Genomic DNA, 22,218 nt, shown 5'->3' on the forward strand with positions numbered 1-22,218 from the left:
CTGGAATTGGCCCGAGCTCTCCAGGGACCTCGGAGAACCAGTGTGGGCAAGCAAACCACTGGGATGTCACACGACTGAAATCTTGGGGGGACGGAGAGCGAAGCTTCCAGGCTTCTGCAGCTCCTGCTTCATCGCTGCCACAGGCCCGGCTCCCAACATTTCTGCTGAGCAGAGCCAGAGCCCCAGGAGAGCCCATGGGCACCTGACACTTGCTGACCTCCTCCCTTCTGCTGCCCGAGACTCAGGCAGTGCTCGGCTCCTGGGGCAACATCAGACCTGTTCACAGACTCCAGGTGGGAGCAGGAGAGCTGGTGGGTGGAGGGGAGCCCAGACATCATTGAACAAGACCGTAAGCCAGCTGGGCTCACTGAGACCAGTTCATCCATGTGTCGCGTTGTAGCAGACAGACTGGGAGCGAGACTCCGGAGCTCTGGTTACTCTCTGAGTGGCCCGCGGTGGTAAGACAGGGCTGAGCCCACAGGGGCTGATCTAACCAGTGGTGGTCAGAGAAAGGACCGTGACGGTTATACTCCACCTGGGGACTGAATTTACACCCAGTTGCGGGCGGAGCAGTTTGAAAATGGCTTCAGAATACAAGCAATGTCCCACCGGTGCTTGCTTGTTCCACTAAGAAAAGACAGGCCCTGATACCCAATAGTCCAAGGGGGAAGGTTCCCTGCTGCCTGTGCCCCCACTGCGTGCTTCTGCACTGAGAGTCGCCCCAGCACCACAATAAAGTTGGATGTGAGACACAGTCTGGTGTGCCATATGTCTGGGTCATGGTTCACAGAAACGGACTTCTTGCTTAAGAGGGGCGGGGAGGGGTTGCTCACGGCGTCCTGGGAGAGAAACCCGGCACTGAGTAGGCTGAACAGGCCGTGGACCCTCATGAGCTACAGCGTGAGGCCGTTAAAAACGACCTATGCATGGGACAAGGACCGGGACCAAATAAAAGCTATGAGAAAGAACAACTTCATGGGAAGGATAGCTTGGGCGTGCATGGAAACTCCCGTCAGGGTTCGGTGAATGTGTCTGTCTGTCTGTCAGGATTCCTGTGGTAAAGAAGCAGTCTGGCCAGAGGGGCCTTGTTCTGAAAGAGCAGGAAGAGAGGGCTTTCCCGGGATGGTTTCAGTAGGCAGGTCTGTGATGGAAAAGAGACGAGGGGTGGGTCGAATTAGCTGATCCGTGCAGGTTTCTGTCAGGTTTTCTCTTGCTTCCAGCCTCTGTCGTTCTCTGTTCTTTAACAAGAGGAGGCTTGCCTGGACCTTTAGACTGGGCTGCAGACGAGCTATGCAGCCACTTAGACACCAGTCGCAGGTGCCAGTGGATAAGGATAGAAAGACTTAGGTTTTTAATTTCTCAAATATGCCGAAGTGACTGCTCACTGTGGCTCTGAGAGGCATCGTGAGGGTCAGAAAGTTACATGCGGGAACCATCCTAACGAGGAAGAGATGGCCCGCAGAGGAAGGTAGGGACTCCCCTGGAGCCTCACGTCTGAGTCAGCAGGGCGTCGGGTTATGAAAATTCAAGGCTTGCGGCAGACAAGGTGGTTTCTGATTGTTCACAACTCAACCATTCACATCTGTCCACTGATCCGTGCACAACGGTGGAGTTACTCACTGGGAAGTCGGCAGTTCAAATCCCCCCGCTGCTTCTCAAGGAACCGATGAGCCTGACAGCTCCTTCTTAGTGTTACAGTCTCGGAAGCCCTAGGGAACACTTCTCCCATCCTCAAGAGCCACTATGAGTGTGAACTGCCTGCAAGGCAGTGGGTTTTCTCTGGGGGTAGGGAGAGACCAGGGTCAGGCCTCAGCCCATGTCCCTGATGTCCATCCCCCGTCTGTTTTGGGGTCATTCATTTCAACACTGTGACGTGAGATCAAGACAGGCGCTAAGCCACACCTTCCCCATAGCCACACCTCTCTCCTGGAGCTTTTTCCTGGGAGAGTTGCTCTGTGGGACACACCGGGTATATTCGTGGCTGGGAACACCAGCAGTTGTCTCAAAATACACCGGAGCTGCTGTGTGTTTCTGGTGACTGTGTCATCCGTGTGAAGCAGCCAGTGTGGGAGGTGGAGTGGGGTCGGGGTTCCTGGGCCACAATCTTGCTCTGTGGACTTTCTGCTCTCATCTCAAGCCCCGGAAACCAAGCCAGATTTTCCTGTTCTACCTGACTGTGAAAGGCTTTCCTCTGTACATGCCTTTCCTGATAGCCAAGTACAAGGAAATGGGAAGTTTAGGGAAATCACTTGCTGCCTGATGCTCTTCATGCTGGCCAAGAACTGCAAGAGCAGCAGCCTCTTCTTCAGGGTGGTGGTTGTGGGCAGGCAATTCTGGGTGATTCGTGTCCAACATGCTCTAGACAAGATCTCCAGTCAGCTGGCTGCCATCATCCCCTGTCTTCTGCGAGACATTACCATTGACCTGACCTTTTGTATTCAAAGATATCAGTAGAAAACTATGGTACATATTTCTGCCTCAACTTTATCTTCTGCAAGCTGATAAACAGCATCTGCCCAATGGCTGTTTCTTCTAGGAGTTCTTGCCCCTGGACGCCATCCTGTTCTGCTCAGCCTGAATCTTCCAGAGCCTTAGGCGGTGGCAGACGGACCAGCACAGAAAGACCACGAGAGCCGTCCGCGTCACTATGGCGTGGCCATTGCCTTTGGCAGCAGCTTCTTGCGTCGAGTGGCACACACTTTCTGGGTCCTGCACTCCGCTGCGGTGCAGGATCGGAACCCTGACTGCTTCCCTAGCTCAGCGCTTGTCGTGACTCCAGTCTTGCATGCATGGACCCCGAGCTGTCTTGTTTCTTCAGTCCATCTTCACCACGATCGGCCGCTGCCTCCAGAAAAAGACGCCAGCTCAGTCCGGTAACCACAGAACCAGGCCCATGGTGACCGGAGAACCTGAGCACCACAAGGAAGGCTCCAGATGCTTTAACGGCCAACACTAGTGAGCCATCGAGAACCATAATTCAACCCCAGCCTCTTCTTAAAGAACCCAACCGATAAACACCATCATCACCAGGAACTGCGCTCTCCAAGGGCACGGCTTTGCTGCTGTGCAGCGTGACATTGCTGGAACTGGCCCGAGCTCTCCAGGGACCTCAGAGAACCAGTGTGGGCAAGCAAACCACTGGGATGCAGGTTGTCACGAGCGGAATCTTGGGGGGACAGAGAGCGAAGCTTCCAGGCTTCTGCAGCTCCTGCTTCATTGCTGCCACAGGCCCAGCTCCCAACATTTCTGCTGAGCAGAGCCAGAGCCCCAGGAGAGCCCATGGGCACCTGACACTTGCTGACCTCCTCCCTTCTGCTGCCCGAGACTCAGGCAGTGCTCAGCTCCTGGGGCAACATCAGACCTGTTCACAGACTCCAGGTGGGAGCAGGAGAGCTGGTGGGTGGAGGGGAGCTGTGTTCCTCCTGGAGGGAGCCCAGACGTCATTGAACAAGACCGTAGGTCAACTACATGGACTTCCACAGGGCAAGAAAAACCAAGTGCTTTGGGGCAGGACGCTGGTATGTGACGTGGGGTGCCTTGAAGGGAACTGGGTTTGCTGACCCACAGAGCTGGCACTGAGTACCTTCATCAGGGGGAGACTTCGAGCAGACGCCATCAGACCTTTGGCATTTGCCAGTGGCTCTCAAAGAACTTTATAACAGGTCCTGATGGAACAACTGTATCCTGAGCATTTCCACCTGAATTGTCACCTGCTAACTTCCAAAATAAACCCATAGTTCTGGGCAAAGAATGTACAGATGTGCTTTATACAACTGATGTATGTATATGTATGGATTGTGATAAGAGTTGTATGAGCCCCTAATAAAAATGTTTAAATAAATAAATATATAAACCCATAGTTCTGAGCATGGTCTGTGAGTTTTGTGTAGCTGCTGCAATGACTGCTAGGTCTTAGCAATAAAAAGGAGAGGACTCTGGGAGAAGTGAGAAGGCCGCAGCCCGATAGGCAAGGGGTGGGGGAGGTTTCCCTGCTGCCTGTGCCCCCACTGTGGGCTTCTGCACTTGGAGTCGCCCCACCTCCACCATAAACTTGGATGTGAGACACAGCCTGGTGTGGCCACATGTCTGGGTCATGGTTCACAGAAGTGGACTATTTTTCTTTATATATATCATGTTTTTATTGACATAGCTTACTCATTCCAATATACCCCTTCCCTTCCCATACAGTTCTGTTGTTCAGTCCCACCAGGTGAGGTTACATAATCATCATTGCCATCAACTCCCCTTTTCCATCCCTTCCCCCCACCCCTTTCACTGCCAGCACCCCGAGAGAAACTTCATGCCTGTCCATGTCTCACAGGGGTAGACACTGACTTCTTGCATAAGACAGACAGATGGTGAAGGGTTGCTCACGGTGTCCTGGGAGAGAAACCAGGCACTGAGCAGGGAGAAGAGGACATGGACCCTCAGCAGCTACAGCATGAGGCCGTTAAGTAAAAACGAGGACAGAGCTGCGGGGCAGAGATGGGAAAGGACCAGGAACAGAGGAGAGCAGTGTGATCGGAACGTGGAGGCCCGATCACACAGGCCTATGGTGTTTGGTGATCGTTGCTATTGACATTCATGCATCCAAAAAGAGACCTGGGCTAGACTGTGGTTGCTTTGTTTTTTTTTCCGGCTGAGACAGAAGAAAGGGCTACCTGGGGTTTGGTTCCAGTGGCCAGGTCTGAGATGGAAAAGCCATAAGCTGGTTTGAATATCTGATCCATGCAGGTTTCTCTCAGGCTTTGGCTTCCAGCTTCTGCTACACTTCCGTTCTTTGACAAGAGGATTATCAGATTTGGCTGCAGATAAGAAACGGGCAAGGCTCAGGCTCCCAGCCTCAAATGACTGAAAAAAGTCAATGAAAAAAGAGAACACTAGTCAGTGTAAGACACGAAGCAATCATCACAATTTATAAATTACCAAGGGTTCATGAAAGAAGGAGGGGAAAATGAGCAGCAGATATTAAGGGCTCAAGTAGAAAAATGTTTTGAGAATGATGATGGCAACAAATGTACAAATGTGCTTGACACAATGGATGGATGGATGGATTGTGATCAGAGCTGTATGAGCGTGCAATGAAATGATTTAAAAAATTGAGAGGTGGGAGAGGGAAAACTTGTTTTTTTAAAGAAAAAGAATTTAAAAAAAATAGAGAAAGTCACTGCTGTTATTCGGTCCCGATTCACAACGACCCTACAGGCCAGGGTAGAACTGCTCGTCAGCGTTTCTGAGGCCATGAATCACTACAGAAGTCGACCCAGGGCTTGAGATTCCTGCTTCAGAAAGGGGGTCCAAGTCCCACCTTCCGGTTGGCAGTCCACAGCTCAATCCATCGTGCGGACAAGGCCTATGAAGGTTTATTTTACACAGGGCAGATGGCTGGCTCTCTCAGCAAGCAGCAGAGGGAGGGGTGGGGAGTGGAACACAGAGACTGCCCTCCTGAAGAGGAACCCATGGCAGTGACAAGCTCAGAGGAAAGGGGGAAGTCCCCAAGCCTCAAAACTGAGTGGGCAAGGATCGCCTCCTGAAACGCCCGTTGCCCCAGCAGGCAAGGTGGTTTGCAAGTCATCAGAACTTGCCCACCCACGCACGCACGCCAATTAGCTCCCAAATTCACGTCCATTCTGACGGATGGAGCAAGTACGACGTTGGGTCCTAAGGTGCTGTTCAGCTTGGTGGAGGGTGAGCAAGGCGCTAGGTAGCCAGCACCCCTTTTCTCACACACCTTTAAACTGCAGAGGCAGGGAGCAGAGGAAAACAACCGGATGAAAGGGGAATTTGGGATGGCCTTGGGAGACACAGGGCGCTCTAGTGGCATGGTCAGTTGCACACTGAAATGCTCTCTGCAAGGCCAGCAGTTCACACACACTAGCCGCTCCACAGGGGAAGAGGAGACTTCTGCTCCTGTAAAGATACACAGCTTTGGAAACACACAGAAGCAGCTCTACTCTGCCCTCCAGGGGCACCTGGGGCCTCCACTGCCGTGATGGCAGTGAGTTTGAGTGAAGGGTGGCCAGGGTGCCACCAGTGGCCAAAGGCGATGCGTGAGGAGCCACCACCCATATCTCTCCGGGATCCCCAGACAGCACCATGCACACATTTCAACACTCAGCCCTGCGTTCATGGGACAACCCTGAGCCTTGAGCTCCATCCCTGAGCCGACGCTCGGTGACGGGCTCCATCGAGTGACAGAGGAGTGATAGCAGCTGGAGTCTGGTCCACTCACGACGGGAACCCCCCTAAGAATCACACAGACCATGTGGGAACGCAGCACAGGACCTGCTGCGACTTCCGGAACCTGCTGCTGCCACCGGTGCTAGCGCTGGAGTTCGTGTTTGGGCTCCTTCCTGGCAAGGGCCTGGCTCTGTGGAGCTCCTGCTTCCATCTCAAGCCCTGGTAGCCCAGCTGGATTTTCCTGCTCAACTTGGCCTTGGCTGGCTTTCTCCTCCTCGTGCAGCGTCCAGTTGTAACTGTCAGGCATATGAACAAGCGCAGAAGGGTTTTTGGGAAAACCAACCTGCCACTTGTTGCGCTTCACGTTGCCCATGAGCCATCTCGGCTCACAGGAGGCAGGAGATGATGGCGGGCGTCTGATTGGAGATCTTGTTGAGAGCGTGGTGGGGATGGACCAGCCGGAAATACCTGTCCACGGCCACCACCGTGAGGGAGTTGACGCTGCCTGGGGTCTCCACTGGCTCCTCCAGCTCCAGGACTCTAGTGTAGCTCATGTGTCTTGTCAGCAGGAATGTCTCGCAGGGAGTGAGCCCGTAGCTGGCCTCCCATGAGATATTTATCTCTGTTTGTGCTTCCCAAGTGAGGTCACCAAGCTGGGACCTCAATGACAGGCTAGATTCCACCCCTTCGCAAGATGAAAGATTATGTAGCTGCCACAGCAGACAAGGTGGTTTCTGATTGTTCACAACCTAACCAGTCACCTCTGTTTACTGGCCCATCCACTCAAAACCAGACTCTGCCACTGGGTTGATTCCAATTCACAGAGACCCTGTAGAACTGGGTAGAATGGCCCTTATGGGAATAGAAAGCCCCATCTTTCTCCCAGTGCATCCACTCAGGCCACGTAGTCGTTGCTAAGTTAGCTGCCATCCTGTTGATTCTGACTCATAGTGACCCTTTAGGGGAGAACTGCCCTTGTGGGTCTCCCTGGTGCTGTATCTTTACAAGAGTAGGCAGTCTATCTCATTCTTCGGTTATGGGCCTGGTGGGTCTGAACCTGTGACCTTGCGGAAAGCAGCCTAAAGCTTGCCCCACTGTTATCTACCACCAGCATCTCTGTTGTGCTGGAGGGATAAGCTTTGAGCTGCGAACCACAACATCAATGGTTCACACCGACCGATGGCATTCTACTGCAGTAAAGAAGACAGCTTTGGAAGCCCTCTTAGGCAGTTCTACCCTGTAGGGGTGTTGGTATTCCGAATGGCCTTGGCAGCAGTGGGTTTGTGTGCCTGGGGAGAGACAGAGCAAGGAGGAAGGCATTTTGGCCTTCTCTTCTCAGCCAACTCACACTCGACGGGGGCCGGCAAATGGTAAACGCTCGCTGGACACGGGCGCTTTAGATTGAGATGAGAGCTGTGGGTGGGGTCCCAGCCAATGCACCACAGGGGTAGCCTCCGAGGCTATCTCACTGTTTCCTGTTAATCACTCATCTATTTCAACACTCCGAGAAGATATAAAGCGGCTTCACAGCCCCACGTTCACCACACAGACTCGCAGCTCCATCCGTGAGCCGTTGCTGGTGACTGGTTCCGTCCAGCTCGGCTGATCCACTCATGGACGGGAACGACCTGAAGAGACACTCATACTTTGTGCACACACAGCACAAGAACTGCTGCGTCTTCCGGGATGAATACATTGCCAACGTGCTGACGCCGGTGCTGGGGCTGGAGTTCGTGTTGGGGCTCCTGGGCAATGGCCTGGCTCTCTGGATCTTCTGCTTCCACCTCAAGTCCTGGAAGTCCAGCTGGATTTTCCTGTTCAACTTGGCCTTGGCTGACTTTCTCCTCATCACGTGGCTGCCATTTTTAATGGTCAGGTATATGAACAAGTTGAAATGGACATTTGAGGAGGCCACCTGCCGGCTGATGCTCTTCATGCTGGCCATGAACCGCCAGGGCAGCATCATCTTCCTCACGGTGGTGGCCGTGGACAGGTATTTCCGGGTGGTCCATCCCCACCACACTCTCAACAAGATCTCCAATCGGACGGCCGCCATCATCTCCAGCCTCCTGTGGGGAGTCACCATTGTTATGACCTGTCACCTCCTGACCACAGAGTTGTTGAAGATAAATGGTGAAGCCAAGGTATGCAGCAGTTTTATTACTTGTAATACCTTCAGGTGGCATGATGCCATGTTCTTCCTTCAGTTCTTCTTGCCCCTGGGCATCATCCTGTTCTGCACGGGCAGAATCATCTGGAGCCTGCAGCAGAGGGAAATGGACAAGCAGGCCAAGATCAAGAGAGCCATCCGCTTCCTCCTGGTGGTGGCCATTGTCTTCATCATCTGCTTCCTGCCCAGCGTGACCGTGAGGATTGGCATTTTCTGGCATCTGCACACAGTGGGGATACAGGATTGCAGCCTCTATCAGTCCCTTGATAGGGCGTTTTTCATAACCCTGAACTTCACCTACATGAACAGCATGCTGGACCCCCTGGTGTACTACTTCTCCAGCCCCTCCTTCCCTAGCTTCTTCTCCACCGTGCTGAGCCGCTGCTTCTGCAAGAAGTCACCAGATGAGCCAGATCGTTACCAGGAAGACATGAGCACCACCACGAGTGCCCCGCCAACTGTGCACAACTCTACTGAGTTTTGAAACCCTTTTACGTGACCCCAGTCTCTCCCCAAGGAACCCCACAAGGAGCAAGTTTGCCACTAGGGACCAGGATCCTTGGACACACGGTTTTGTTCTTCTAGAGCCGAACAGCACTTGGGCTCTGCCTGAGGGTCGCTGGGACTTGCACATTAGGAATCAGATGTAGAAAACAGTCTGGGTGAGTGAGCCACTGGGGGTCAGGTTGTCATGTCTTGGATCATCCCCACCACTGGCACCATATCATCAATGATGGCCCTGCTTCCAGCACTTCTGCTGAACATAGAGCCACAGAGAAGCCCTGGCACCTGGTGGTCTCTTTGCTACACCTGCCTGAGCCTAGGAACGGTTCTCAGCTCCTGGGGCCCCAGTGGACCTATTTACGGACTCTGGGTGGGAGGAGAGCGGGTGGTTGGAGGGGAGCTGTGTTTCCCTTAGAGGGGTCCAGACATCATTGAGCAAAACCACAGGTCCACTGGGCTCCCCCAGTTGTTATCCCCCATGTGGTAGCAGGCAGACTAGGAAGACTTGTGAGCTTTGGCTACTATGGGGCCAGTGGTGGCCAGGAAGTGGCGAGCCCCAGACGGAACACCCCAGCATGATGCAGGGAAAAGACAGTGAGTGGTGTTTGAGCTAGAGCCAGCAACTCGTCCAGCTTCCACTGTGCTCGCTTTTACCAAGAAGGGACGAAACTGCTGCCTGAGAGTCCTGGGGGGTTGGGGAGAGTGTTCTGCTGATGCCTTGCGCCCCAAGCCCCCCCCCCACACACCTTGTTTCTGTAACTCCACCTCAATAAAGTTGGATTTGAGACACAGTCTAGTGTGCTGTATATTTGGGTTCTAGAAGCAACTTCCTGCTCAAGCAGAGTCTATTATGGGTTTTCAGCTGGGTCACATTCTAGAGAGAGGACAGGACCCAGTGAGGCAGGGAGAGAAAAATGGTCTCCAGGTGGGGCCAGTGGGAGCAGTGTTGGGAACAAGGAGGAACAAGGAATCAGAACGGTTATCTCCAATCAGGAGATGGTGACCACTTTCAGTTCCTGTGGGGTTTAGGGAGTGTGGTCAGCAAGGAACGTCATCCCTGCTCCCCACAGAGTGGGATATCCTTGCCAGAGAGGGAAGAGAGAGCTGCTCCTCGTAGTTTCTGTTTGGTGTTCTGGGATGGAAACAGGATGTGGAGTGGCTCCTTGTCTGACACTTGTGGGTCCTTCTTTCTCTTTTGTTGCAGCGGAATAGGGACTATGAGTAACATCTTAGAGGGGCGCTCGTGAGCTTTGAAGACCCACCCTGCTGGCAGGTGATATGTAGAGAGTATCTTGCCACCGCACCCCCCCTATCTAGACAGGATGCTAAAGAGGAAGGAATGGTTGAGTCCCCCACCCAGGTACACGGGGGCTCCCCATGAGATAGCATAGCGGTGGGTCGGTGTCAGCCAATGCACCACATGGGTAGCCTCCGTGGCTATCTCACTGTTTCCTGTTAATCACTCATCTATTTCAACACTCTGAGAAGATATAAAGCGGCTTCACAGCCCCACGTTCACCACACAGACTCACAGCTCCATCCGTGAGCCGTTGCTGGTGACTGGTTCCGTCCAGCTCGGCTGATCCACTCATGGACGGGAACGACCTGAAGAGACACTCATACTTTGTGCACACACAGCACAAGAACTGCTGCGTCTTCCGAGATGAATACATTGCCAACGTGCTGACGCCGGTGCTGGGGCTGGAGTTCGTGTTGGGGCTCCTGGGCAATGGCCTGGCTCTCTGGATCTTCTGCTTCCACCTCAAGTCCTGGAAGTCCAGCTGGATTTTCCTGTTCAACTTGGCCTTGGCTGACTTTCTCCTCATCATGTGGCTGCCATTTTTAATGGTCAGGCATATGAACAAGTTGAGATGGACATTTCAGAAAGGTACCTGCCGGCTGATGCTCTTCATGCTGGCCATGAACCGCCAGGGCAGCATCATCTTCCTCACGGTGGTGGCCGTGGACAGGTATTTCCGGGTGGTCCATCCCCACTATGCTCTCAACAAGATCTCTAATCGGACAGCCGCCATCATCTCCTGCCTCCTGTGGGGCGTCACCATTGTCCTGACCTGTCACCTCTTGACCACAGAGTTGTTGAAGATAAATGGTGAAGCCAAGGTATGCAGCAGTTTTATCACTTGTAATACCTTCAGGTGGCACGATGCCATGTTCCTGCTGGAGTTCTTCTTGCCCCTGGGCATCATCCTGTTCTGCACGGGCAGAATCATCTGGAGCTTGCAGCAGAGGGAAATGGACAAGCAGGCCAAGATCAAGAGAGCCATCCGCTTCCTCCTGGTGGTGGCCATCATCTTCATCATCTGCTTCCTGCCCAGCGTGACCATGAGGATTGGCATTTTCTGGCGTCTGCACACAGTGGGGATACAGGATTGCAGCCTCTATCAGTCCCTTGATAGGGCATTTTTCATAACCCTGAACTTTACCTTCATGAACAGCATGCTGGACCCCCTGGTGTACTACTTCTCCAGCCCCTCCTTCCCTAGCTTCTTCTCCACCGTGCTGAGCCGCTGCTTCTGCAAGAAGTCACCAGATGAGCCAGATCGTTACCAGGAAGACATGAGCACCACCACGAGTGCCCCGCCAACTGTGCACAACTCTACTGAGTTTTGAAGACCCTTTTACGTGACCCCAGTCTCTCCCCAAGGAACCCCACAAGGAGCAAGTTTGCCACTAGGGACCAGGATCCTTAGACACATGGTTTTGTTCTTCTAGAGCCGAACAGCACTTGGGCTCTGCCTGAGGGTCGCTGGGACTTGCACATTAGGAATCAGATGTAGAAAACAGTCTGGGTGAGTGAGCCACTGGGGGTCAGGTTGTCATGTCTTGGATCATCCCCACCACTGGCACCACATCATCAATGATGGCCCTACTTCCAGTACTTCTGCTGAACATAGAGCCACAGAGAAGCCCTGGCACCTGGTGGTCTCTTTGCTATACCTGCCTGAGCCTAGGAACGGTTCTCAGCTCCTGGGGCCCCAGTGGACCTATTTACGGACTCTGAGCGGGAGGAGAGCGGGTGGTTGGAGGGGAGCTGTGTTTCCCTTAGAGGGGGTCCAGATATCATTCAGCAAAACCACAGGTCCACTGGGCTCCCCCAGTTGTCATCCCCCATGTGGTAGCAGGCAGACTAGGAAGACTTGTGAGCTTTGACTACTATGGGGCCAGTGGTGGCCAGGAAGTGGCGAGCCCCAGACGGAACACCCCAGCATGATGCAGGGAAAAGACAGTGAGTGGTGTTTGAGCTAGAGCCAGCAACTCGTCCAGCTTCCACTGTGCTCGCTTTTACCAAGAAGGGACGACACTGCTGCCTGAGAGTCCTGGGGGTGTTGGGGAGAGGTTTCTGCTGATGCCTTGCGCCCCAAGCCCCCCCCCCCACCTTGTTTCTGTAACTCCACCTCATTAAAGTTGGATTTGAGACACAGTCTAGTGTGCTGTATATTTGGGTTCTAGAAGCAACTTCCTGCTCTAGCAGAGTCTATTATGGGTTTTCAGCTGGGTCACATTCTAGAGAGAGGACAGGACCCAGTGAGGCAGGGAGAGAAAAATGGTCTCCAGGTGGGGCCAGCGGGAGCAGTGTTGGGAACAAGGAGGAACGACGTCTGATCAGGAGATGGTGACCACACTTTCAGTTCCTGTGGGGTTTAGGGAGTGTGGTCAGCAAGGAACGCCACTCCTGCTCCCCACAGAGTGGGATATCCTTGCCAGAGAGGGAAGAGAGAGCTGCTCCTCGCAGTTTCCGTTTGGGGTTCCAGGATGGAAACAGGATGTGGAGTGGCTCCTTGTCTGACACTTGTGGGCCCTTTTCTCTTTTGTTGCAGCGGAATAGGGACTATGAGTAACATCTTAGAGGGGCGCTCGTGAGCTTTGAAGACCCACCCTGCTGGCAGGTGATATGTAGAGAGTATCTTGCCACCGCCCTCCCACCCCCCAAGAAACCACTGTTGAGACAGGATGCTAAATGCGGAAAGAGGAAGGGATGGTTGTGTCTCCCTCCAAGGTACACGGGGGCTCCCTGTGAGGTAGGATGAGGTCAGCAGACACTCAGGCTGCGATGAGCTGATTTTCTAGGCAGACTAGGTGCTTCTGAATTTACCAATCAACTCACCTGCATTCACTGATGGACGCGCTCCACCTGGCTTTCGACAGGAAGCCTGGTGATGGAGGCATGGCGATGCGGTCAGTTATGTACGGAGCTGCTAACCACAAGACAGGCCGGGACAGAGATGAGGCTGCCTGCTCCTATAAAGGGTTAAGGTTTTGGAAACCCACAGGGACCATGGAAGACACTGTCCTCTGGGGTCACTCAGAGAGGAAATTGACTTGATGAGTCAGAGCGGGTTTTGGATGGGATGGGCCAGGGCAGAGATTCAGTGGTGGTCCAGCCGTAGAATTTGGGGCCCATTTAAGCTCCTGCCAAGTTCAAATGCCAGCTAAAGTGCTTCACGCACAGCCCCCACCTTCTGTCAGGGGAGGCTTGCCTGTGGGGCTTCAGTCTAAGGCAGACTAGGAAGAAAGGCCAGGCTGTCTACTCCTTAAAAGCAGTTCATGGAACCCTATGGGTCACCATGGTCTGATCCTGTTATGGACAACTTAGTGGCAGACATTTGCTGAATCGGTGGAGACAGGGAGGGACCTGTGACACAGGCCCCTCTCCTAGAACACATCTTCCAGAGGTGAGCGGCAGATGGAGAAAGAATTGAACGGGAAATTTGGTTCCCTAAGTCCTGGTGGCTCCGTGGGCTAAGTGTTGACACCCACAACCGCTGTGATGGGGGAAGATTGGGCTGTCTGTTCTCCTCTGACAGTCCTGGAGACCCTAAGGAGCAGTTGCATTCGGTCCTGTGGGGTCGCTGCGTGTCTCCATGCACTCAGTGAAGCAGGCTAGTGCGTGGTGTTTGCTCTCACCGGCCTCTGGGCTATGCAAGTGGTGTGTAATGGGCTGGTCCCCAGCTGAGACAGCAATCAGCCATGTGCGTGTAAGACGTAACCTGACGGCGGTAATATGATGGGAGGGTGTAGTGGGGAACAATATGAATTATGAGAATGTCATTGGGACCAATCTCCAACTCACAAGGGTGAAGGCTTCCCTCCACCCCCAGAAACCCAGCCGGCCAGGTTTCTTAATCGATGAGAAGAAAGGATTCATCTGTATCCACTCTTTTCCCGGTCTCTGCTTCCCCACACCTGGCACCGTGAAAGAGAGGCCTGGCAGTTTGCTTTCATAAAGATGACATAAACCTAAACACACACACACACACACACACACACCATCATCATCATCATCATCATCATCATCATCATCATCATCATCATCCTGTGGACCAATTTTGTTCTGTCGCACACGGAGTTGCCTGGGTTGGGGTTGATTTGGTGATGGTGTGCTTTATGGGTGTTCTGAAGGCCGGCTAGCATGGCGATTGGGTCAAGAGAGACCAGGGGAGGGATAGCCGGGAAGTCCTCCACTAGGACATGATCTTGAAGCAAGCTGAACAGACAGCAGATAGTGCAAACATCGGGGGAGGGCAGAGGGAAGGGCAAACACAATGAGTCCAGAATGAGTCCGGGGTGGGGGTGGGGGGAGAGGGGAGGGAGCGTGGCAAGGTCTGAGTGCAGCATGAGTCAGGTGTGAGGCTTTAGCAATGCCTGGGGTTTCAGAATTAGTTGAGACAAGGCAGGACTCATTTCCTGTGCCTGCTCTAACAAACCTGGCTCCTTCCGGAGGCCATAAATCCAAGATCAAAGGGTCACCAGGTCCATGGGGGCTGCCTGCACGGCTTGGCATGCCAGGACTTGTAAACTCGTGGCTCCAGTCTTGGCCTCTATCAGAACCTGGCCCTCGCCCTCATGTCTCCTCTTTTTCGGTCCCTTGTGAGATACTTATCCTTGGGCTTAAGGTCCAAACTAATCCAGAATGATCTCATCTCAAGGCCCTTACTTTAATGACATCTGCAAAGACCTTTAAGCCTCATCAGATCAGACTCTGAGGTGCTGGGTGGGAGTTCCTGAGTGGCTCAAACAGTTAAGTATTTGACTACTGGCGGAAGGGTTGGCAGTTCAAGTCCAGCTGGAGGCACCTGGGGAGACAGGCCTGGCGATCTGCTTTTGAAGAGTCACATCCTTGGAGGCGCTGTGGAGCCCAGTTCTATTCTGACCCACCTGGGGTCGCCTCCAGGGCAACCAACAACCACAGGCTCTGTGAGGAACAGATCAGGGCCCTTGTGGCCCAGGCTGACAAATGCCGGAAGTGCTGCGAGGAGAGATAACGAGTGGAAGGCCAGACAGAGCTGTCACACTGTGCTCAAAGTCAATGGTTCCCAGAGAAGAGTCTGGTCTCAAGTCTCTTCTCAGCCAGGCTCACGCGTCTACGTGTGCATGGGGCAGAAGGTTGTACTCACACCCAGCAACCTCGACAGGGATAAACCTGGGTACTAGGGTTACAGATGGTTTCCATTTTTCTTTCCAGACTTTTCTAAAGTGTCAACCTTAAGTATATGCTATGATTTCAGTGACTTATAAGGGAAGGTGATTTGAAAAAAAGATTAAATGGCAGTGAATCAGATTGCTATGAAAGAACGCCAGAAAGAAAATGTTTTGAGAAGAATGATGGCAACCTATGTGCAAATGTGCTTGACACACTGGCTAGACCAGAGGATGCGCACTGGTACAGATAGGAACTAGATACTGAGGGAATCAGGACAGATGATCCCTTCAGGACCAGTGGTGAGAGTGGTGATACCGGAGGGTGGAAAGAGGGTGGGGTGGAAAGGGGGAACCGATTACAGGGATCTACATATAACCTCCTCCCTGGGGGACGGACAACAGAAAAGTGGGGTGAAGGGAGACGTCAGATGGTGTAAGATATGACAAAATAACAATTTATAAATTATCAAAGGTTCATGAGGGTGAGGGGAACAGGGAGGGAGGGGGGAAAATGAGGAGCTGATGCCAGGGACTTTCAGGGAGAGCAAATGTTTTGAGAATGATGAGGGAAATGAATGTACAAATATGCTTTACATACAATTGATATATGTATGGATTGTTATAAGAGTCTAATGAGCCCCCAATAAAATGATTTTTTAAAATGTGCTCTACACAATGGATGAATGTACGTAGGGATGGTGATAAGAGTCCCCAATAAAATGATTTTTAAAAAGGAAAAAGAGGTACGTTATGGGAAACTCACAGGGGCAGTTCTACCCTGTCTCGGGGGCGCTGATGAGTCCACATCGACTAAGTAGCAGTGAGTTTTTTCAAAAATATATCCAATATTATCATGTAATAAATGGTATACAATGTAAAGAAGAAGAAGAAGGGGTCGTCGCCTTCTCGGATGGTTAACAAGTTTTTGTATACTTCTGTTTCCCTTGTCCAAGGAAATGCCAACATTTTGAAATGGAAGCAAGCGATCACACACTGAAGCAATCTAATGGAGCCTCCCCTCAGTCTCAGTGATTGGGTGTGCTAGAGAGAGATGAGAGAGAGGAGGCATCTCTGTATTTGTTTCTGTATTGGGAAGGGCAATGACCATCACTTAGGCATCCAGTTCCCATTACTTCTTTCTTGTTTGCTGCTTTTGCTTTTCATTGAAATGAGGAGAAGGCCACTCGCAGGGAGAGACAAGCAGGCTCCGTCCCTGCAGGCAGCAAGCGCGCGACTCCCTTCTGGTCAGGCGCGTCCCATGGACATCTGGACATTGTCGTCATCAGAGAGCTCCTCAAAGGCGTTGAAGACGTCGGTCGGCGTGTACAGCCTTCTCGTCGGCGGCCAAGGCCATCAGGAGCCCCGTGCTGCCTCCAGCCTTCTCCAGGTCCACACAGGGCCCTGCGCCCTCGGGGAACATCTCGTCTACCACGGGCTCCGTGACTTCTTCAAGCTCCGTCAACTGCTCTCTCCTTGTTGGTGGTGTGAGCCGGCCCCTGACGCCTGACTGCCCTCTGAACCAATGTGACATTCTTTCACTTCTTCTTTCCTTCTTGTCATTAACTGCTTTTATTGGGGGCTCTTGCATCTCTTATCACAATCCATATATGCATCCATCGTGCCATCAGCACGATTGGTACATAGGTTGCCATCATTTTGTTCAAAGCATCTTCTTTCAACTTGAGGCCCTGGTATCAGCTCCTCGTTTCCCCCCCTCCCTCCCCCACCCACCTTTCTTCATGAACCCTTGATAAACTATAGATTATTATTTTCATACCTTGCATCGTCCTCCGTCATCCTTCACCTACTTCTCTGTGGCTCATCCCCCTGGGAGGGGGCTATAGCCGGCTGGAACCCTGGAGGGCCTCTCCGAGGAGAAGAGGAAGTCCCTGCTGCTTCAGGGGCCCTTAAGGAGAAGCGAAGGGATATGAGGAAGCAGGACCATCCCTTTCTTCTCTGCGGTGCCCGGAGACTCACTTGCAATCCCCTTGCCAGAGCTACGGCACAAAGTGGAAAGGTGGCCAAGGAACCTTCGGGGAGTGACAGGGTTCCTATGACCCGGGATGCATTCAGAAGTGGATCCTCAGAAGTGAGGTGGAGAGCCCTTCAGAGGCCTTCTGGACTCTTGGAACATTGCTTCATCAGCCCCAAAGGGAGAGAAGAGAGAAAGAAGCTGCCATTCAGCTGACCCCAGCGCAGGGTGACCCTGACTGGTCAGAGTTGAACTGTGATCCACAGGGCTTTCAGTGACTGATGTTTCTTTTCTTAAAAGAAGTTTTATATTCGCCCAGATACACTCTCCTCCACATGTCTGAAAACATGGCTATGGGTCCCACGTGGAAGCGAGTTTCAGGTAGAGAGAAGGAGTTCTATAACTAAGGAACACATACGACAGGAAACCAGGTTACCACCTTGTGCCTCGTCCTTGGACACGCTGTCTTTTCCACCACATCGGCAGCTCAGCAAGTAAGAGCAATCATCTGCATTCCAGGACATTTCTTCAAGCTATATTCGCACATCCGCTGGTCCGATATGTCTTAGATCATCTTCATTAACATGACTTTGGGATGCTTTTCTTTTAGGCTCGACACCCTCACAGATGGGTCTGCACCAACCCTTTCTGGGGGTCTGCACACGTGCCATCAGCCAGGAAGCACAAAGTGGCTTTTCTCAGATCAGCAAACGTCACAGAGCCCTCGGCGTCCACTCCATGCCTGCCCAAGTGCAGCCGGCTGATTTTTCAAGAGTAGACCACCAGGTCTTTCTTCTAAGGTGCCTCTGGGTAGGCACCGCTGCCACCACCACTCATGGTCTCTGTTAAAGGTCCAGAGCAAAGAAACACTCTGTGGCTGAGCTCCGCTCAAGTTGTGCCCACTGTTGCTTGTCTCTGAAGATAAGTGAAAACCAGGCTAAGGTGTAACCAGAGCTGGGTCCTCTCTGGGCTCAGCTGTCCCGGGAGGGGAAGAGCCTGTGTGGGCACTCTCTCCCCAGGTAGACATGGACGACTCTCAGTGGGAACCGGGAACAGTCCCCGATGTTCCAGATGTGACTCTTTGGAGAAGGGAAACTGCCCAGACCACCTGTTGCTCTCAGGTTGAGAAAGAGGGGGTTTTGTTGGATTCCTCAGGTGGGACACACCTCGGTTCATGGCTTCGCACGAGAAAGAAATTCACGCCGAAGCCTGGTGTGTGATCGAAACAGGTTTTTACAAAGGATGGAAGAAGTTTCAGGCTTTACCGTTGACTGAACACATGAACTGCACATCCACAGGTGGCAGCCGGAGGCCAGAGAGAGGGACCTAGGCACAGCCGAGTGGAAGGCTGAGGAGCGGCTGGAAAAAGGGCGGTGGTCTCCAGGTTCCGGCCTTTGGGGGTCTTCTGCTAGGAGGTGGTCAACAGGACTGGTGAATCTCATTGACTCAATGAAGCCTACCTGGCCTAGTCTGGGCACACACTGGTATATTGCCTTCCCATCTCAAGGGCCCGGATTTGGAGCACACCCTTTAGCCTTGATCGGCTTCCAACCTCCTGTAGGGGTGCCCTAGGCCTGGGCAGGAAGAGCCCCCTGTCCTGCTACCGAACAGTTTCTTTCCAGAGTGCTCATAAACTCACCCTCCTTTGGTAGGAGATCTACACAGCACTCAGCCTGTGCTGGCCATCAGCACCGTCATCTGCGGGCGGCATCTTAAGATCTCCTCGGTGGGCATGCGCCGGACGCTGCGTTAAGTGTTCACCACATTCACCTCCTTTATTTCTCTCCATAACGCTCAGTGGTGGCTGTTGCCAGCTGCCCGGGAGCTGGCCCCTGGTGGCCTGGCACACAAAGGAATGGGTGCTGCCCAGTTCTGCGATCTGCCCTCCATTGGTTGCTGACCAGAGCATGGTGATCTGCTGGGTTTCCAGGGCTGGGTTTCAGAAGCAGGGCACCAGACCTTTCTTGTCAGTCTGGAAGCTCGGCTGAAACAGGTCAGCGGCACACCAGCCTCCACCGACAGGCAGGTGGTGGCTGGATCATGAATTGCACTGGCTGGGATTTGAACCTGGGTCTCCCACGTGGAAGGAGAGAATTCCACTATGGGCCTGAAGTGTCTCTTACTCTGCAGGGGTAGAAGCTCTTTCCACTTCACAGATAAGGGAGCTGGGGCCCAGGGGACTTAGACAACTGGCCCAAGGCACTACAACTGGTCAGGGAGGAGCAAAGAGGACAAGCTTGGACTGAGGGCAGAGGCCCTGTTCCGAAAGTTCTGAGAAAATGCCAGGGACAGATGAGAAACTTGCACTGGAAAAAGTCGAGTGAATGCCTTGACCGTTTGGGGTCAGTCCTTCCAGAATTTCCCAGGCTGCCCAACCATTAACTCCTCAGGCAGCTCCCAGGCCAGTCTGGGATCATGGACTTCACTCAGCGACCTGGCCCAGTGCCGGACAGTGGGCGCTCTTTAAGCGTCGGTGTCCCTTTCTCCAAGGGTGGCCCTCGGTTGAACCTGTGCTTCCTCTCTCTCTAAAGCAACTGTGACCTGACTCGTAGCCTCCCAAGCACAATCAACCACACTGCCCTGGAGTCGAAGCCAACTCAGCCCCTGACACTGCGACTCTTTGTCGGAGGAGAAAGCTGTTCCCCGAGAAGCCAATGGTGATTTTGAATTGCTGGCCTAGGGCTCCTCCACTTGCAACCTGGGTTGGGACCGATGGTTAACTCCCACAGGTGCTCAAAATCAGTTGGAGCTTTGAGTTTCCCTAGAGGTGCCTCAGAAGGGTGGGCTGGTGATCGTTTTCTGAAAAGTCAGCCTTTGGAGACCCAGTGGAGCCCAGTTCCACCTTGAGTTATAACCTTCTCAATAACGTTTCCTTCCTTCCTTTCTTTTTTTAAAAATCACCTTACAAAGAGGCAGGTCATGAACAATGTGGAGGAGAAAACAACAGGACCGAAAGTTCCGGGGGGGACATGGGAGAGGGGAAGGTGGGGAAAAGGAAGTGGTGTTAACAAACCCAGGGACAAGGGAACAACAAGTGATCCAAATCGGTGGTGAGGAGGGTGTAGGAGGTCTGGTGGAGCTTGATCAAGGGTAATGTAACCGAGAGGAATTCCTGAAACCCAAATGAAGGCTGAGTATGATAGTGGGACAAGAGGAAAGTGGACAGAAATAGAGGAAAGAGCTAGGAGGTGAAGGGCATATATAAAGGTCTAAATAAAGCCATATACATATGTAAATATATTTATATATAAGGATGTAGAAATAGATCTATGTGGATATAGGTATAGGTTTAGTATTAAGGTAGCAGATGGACATTGGGCCTCCTCTCGAGTACTCCCTCAATGCAAGAATAGTTTGTTCTATAAACTGGCATTCCATGATACTCACCTTCCCGACACAATCACTGAAGACAAAGTAGGTGCATAGACAAATGTTGTGAAGAAAGCTGATGGTGCCTGGTTATCAAAAGATATAGCCTCTGGGGTCTTAAAAGTTTGAAGGTAAACAAGCGGCCATCTAGCTCAGAAGCAACAAAGCCCACATGGAAGAAGCACACCAGCCTGTGGGATCACGAGGTGTCGAAGGGATCAGGTATCAGGCATCATTAGAACAAAAAATCATATGATTGTGAATAAGAGGGAGTGCAGAGTGGAGAAAAGCCCATCTGTAGGCAACTGGCCATCCCCTTACAGAAGGGTCGTGAGGAGGAAATGAGCCAGCCAGGGTACAGTGTGGCAGTGATGAAACATACAACTTTCCTCTAGTTCTTAAATGCTTCCTCACCGCCACTATCATGATCCCAATTCTACCTTACAAATCTGGCTAGACCAGAGGATGTACACTGGTACAGATAGGAACTAGAAACTCAAGGAATCCAGGATGATCCCTTGAGGACCGGTAGTGAGCCTAGCGATACCGGGAGGGTGGGATGGAAAGGGGGAACCAATTACAAGGATCTACATATAACCTCCTCCCTCGGGGACAGACAACAGAAAAGTGGGTGAAGGGAAATGTCAGACAGTGTAAGATATGACAAAATAATAATTTATAAGTTATCAAGGGTTCATGAGGGAGGGGGGAGTGAGGAGGGAGAGGGAAAAATGAGGAGCTGATGCCAGGGGTTTAGGTGGAGAGTAAAGGTTTGAGAATGATGAGGGTAACAAATGTAGAACTGTGCTTTACATAAAGGATGTATGTATGGATTGTGATAAGAGTTGTATGAGCTCCTAATGAAGTGATTTTTAAAAAATTGATCTTTACTATAAAGCTAAAAATAAAGGGCAGGTCAAGGATGTTTATTGCAACATTATTTGTTATCACGAAAAACAGGAAACAAATTGCCCTTTGTAACAGAGTTGACAAATAAGTGGTGACAGAGAATCCCAGCACAATACTCTGTGGCAGTCAGGACAGATGGAGCCAGAACGACTCATCTCAGCAGGGCTCAATCTTGGGCACACTGTCAAGGACCAGAAGCAAATGGGCAAAAGATTCACCTTTTGTCAAGATGCTGGGGGTTATAGTGGGGACACATCTCTACCTTCCAAAAGATGCATCCACAACGATGGCATTTCTAGTTAGAAAATTATAAAACACCGTGATCTATGGTATTTGGAAATATCAGGTTATAACCAAACATAAAAATCATGGATGAGGATACGCATTAACTTCAGAATACAGGGCTTCTGGGGAAGGATGGAGGGGAAAGAGATGGAGGGATGGTCTCAACTCTTGTGAACCATAGGACTCTTATGGGCTAAGTTTCAGAAGTAGACCACCAGGCCTTTCTACTTAGTCCCTCTTAGACCGAAAGCTCTGCTGGAATATGCTCGCCATCCTGGCAACACATGGGTCTCCACTCACAGAGGGGTGGTGGCTATGGGTGAGGTGTATTGACTGGGAATTGAACGGAGGTGTTCCTCATGGAATTCTACCCCTGAATTCCTTAGCG

General features: G+C 52.1%; 2 protein-coding genes and 1 pseudogene across 2 annotated transcripts; 2 read left to right on the top strand and 1 right to left on the bottom strand.

Moving 5' to 3' along the window:
- The first annotated feature begins 7,793 nt into the window (after positions 1-7,793).
- Positions 7,794-8,834, top strand: LOC142429587 (hydroxycarboxylic acid receptor 2-like). Its single transcript, XM_075534634.1, has one exon. It carries the CDS (start codon positions 7,794-7,796, stop codon positions 8,832-8,834), a length of 1,041 nt encoding a protein of 346 aa, XP_075390749.1.
- A 1,610-nt stretch (positions 8,835-10,444) lies between these two features.
- Positions 10,445-11,485, top strand: LOC142429588 (hydroxycarboxylic acid receptor 2-like). The gene has a single exon (XM_075534635.1). The coding sequence runs from the start codon at positions 10,445-10,447 to the stop codon at positions 11,483-11,485; it is 1,041 nt and encodes a 346-aa protein (XP_075390750.1).
- Positions 11,486-16,540: 5,055 nt separating this feature from the next.
- On the bottom strand, positions 16,541-17,092 carry LOC142429590 (COP9 signalosome complex subunit 9 pseudogene; annotated as a pseudogene).
- Positions 17,093-22,218: the final 5,126 nt, after the last annotated feature.

Source organism: Tenrec ecaudatus, chromosome 16, assembly GCF_050624435.1.
Source record: "Tenrec ecaudatus isolate mTenEca1 chromosome 16, mTenEca1.hap1, whole genome shotgun sequence".
NCBI classification, from domain to species: domain Eukaryota; kingdom Metazoa; phylum Chordata; class Mammalia; order Afrosoricida; family Tenrecidae; genus Tenrec; species Tenrec ecaudatus.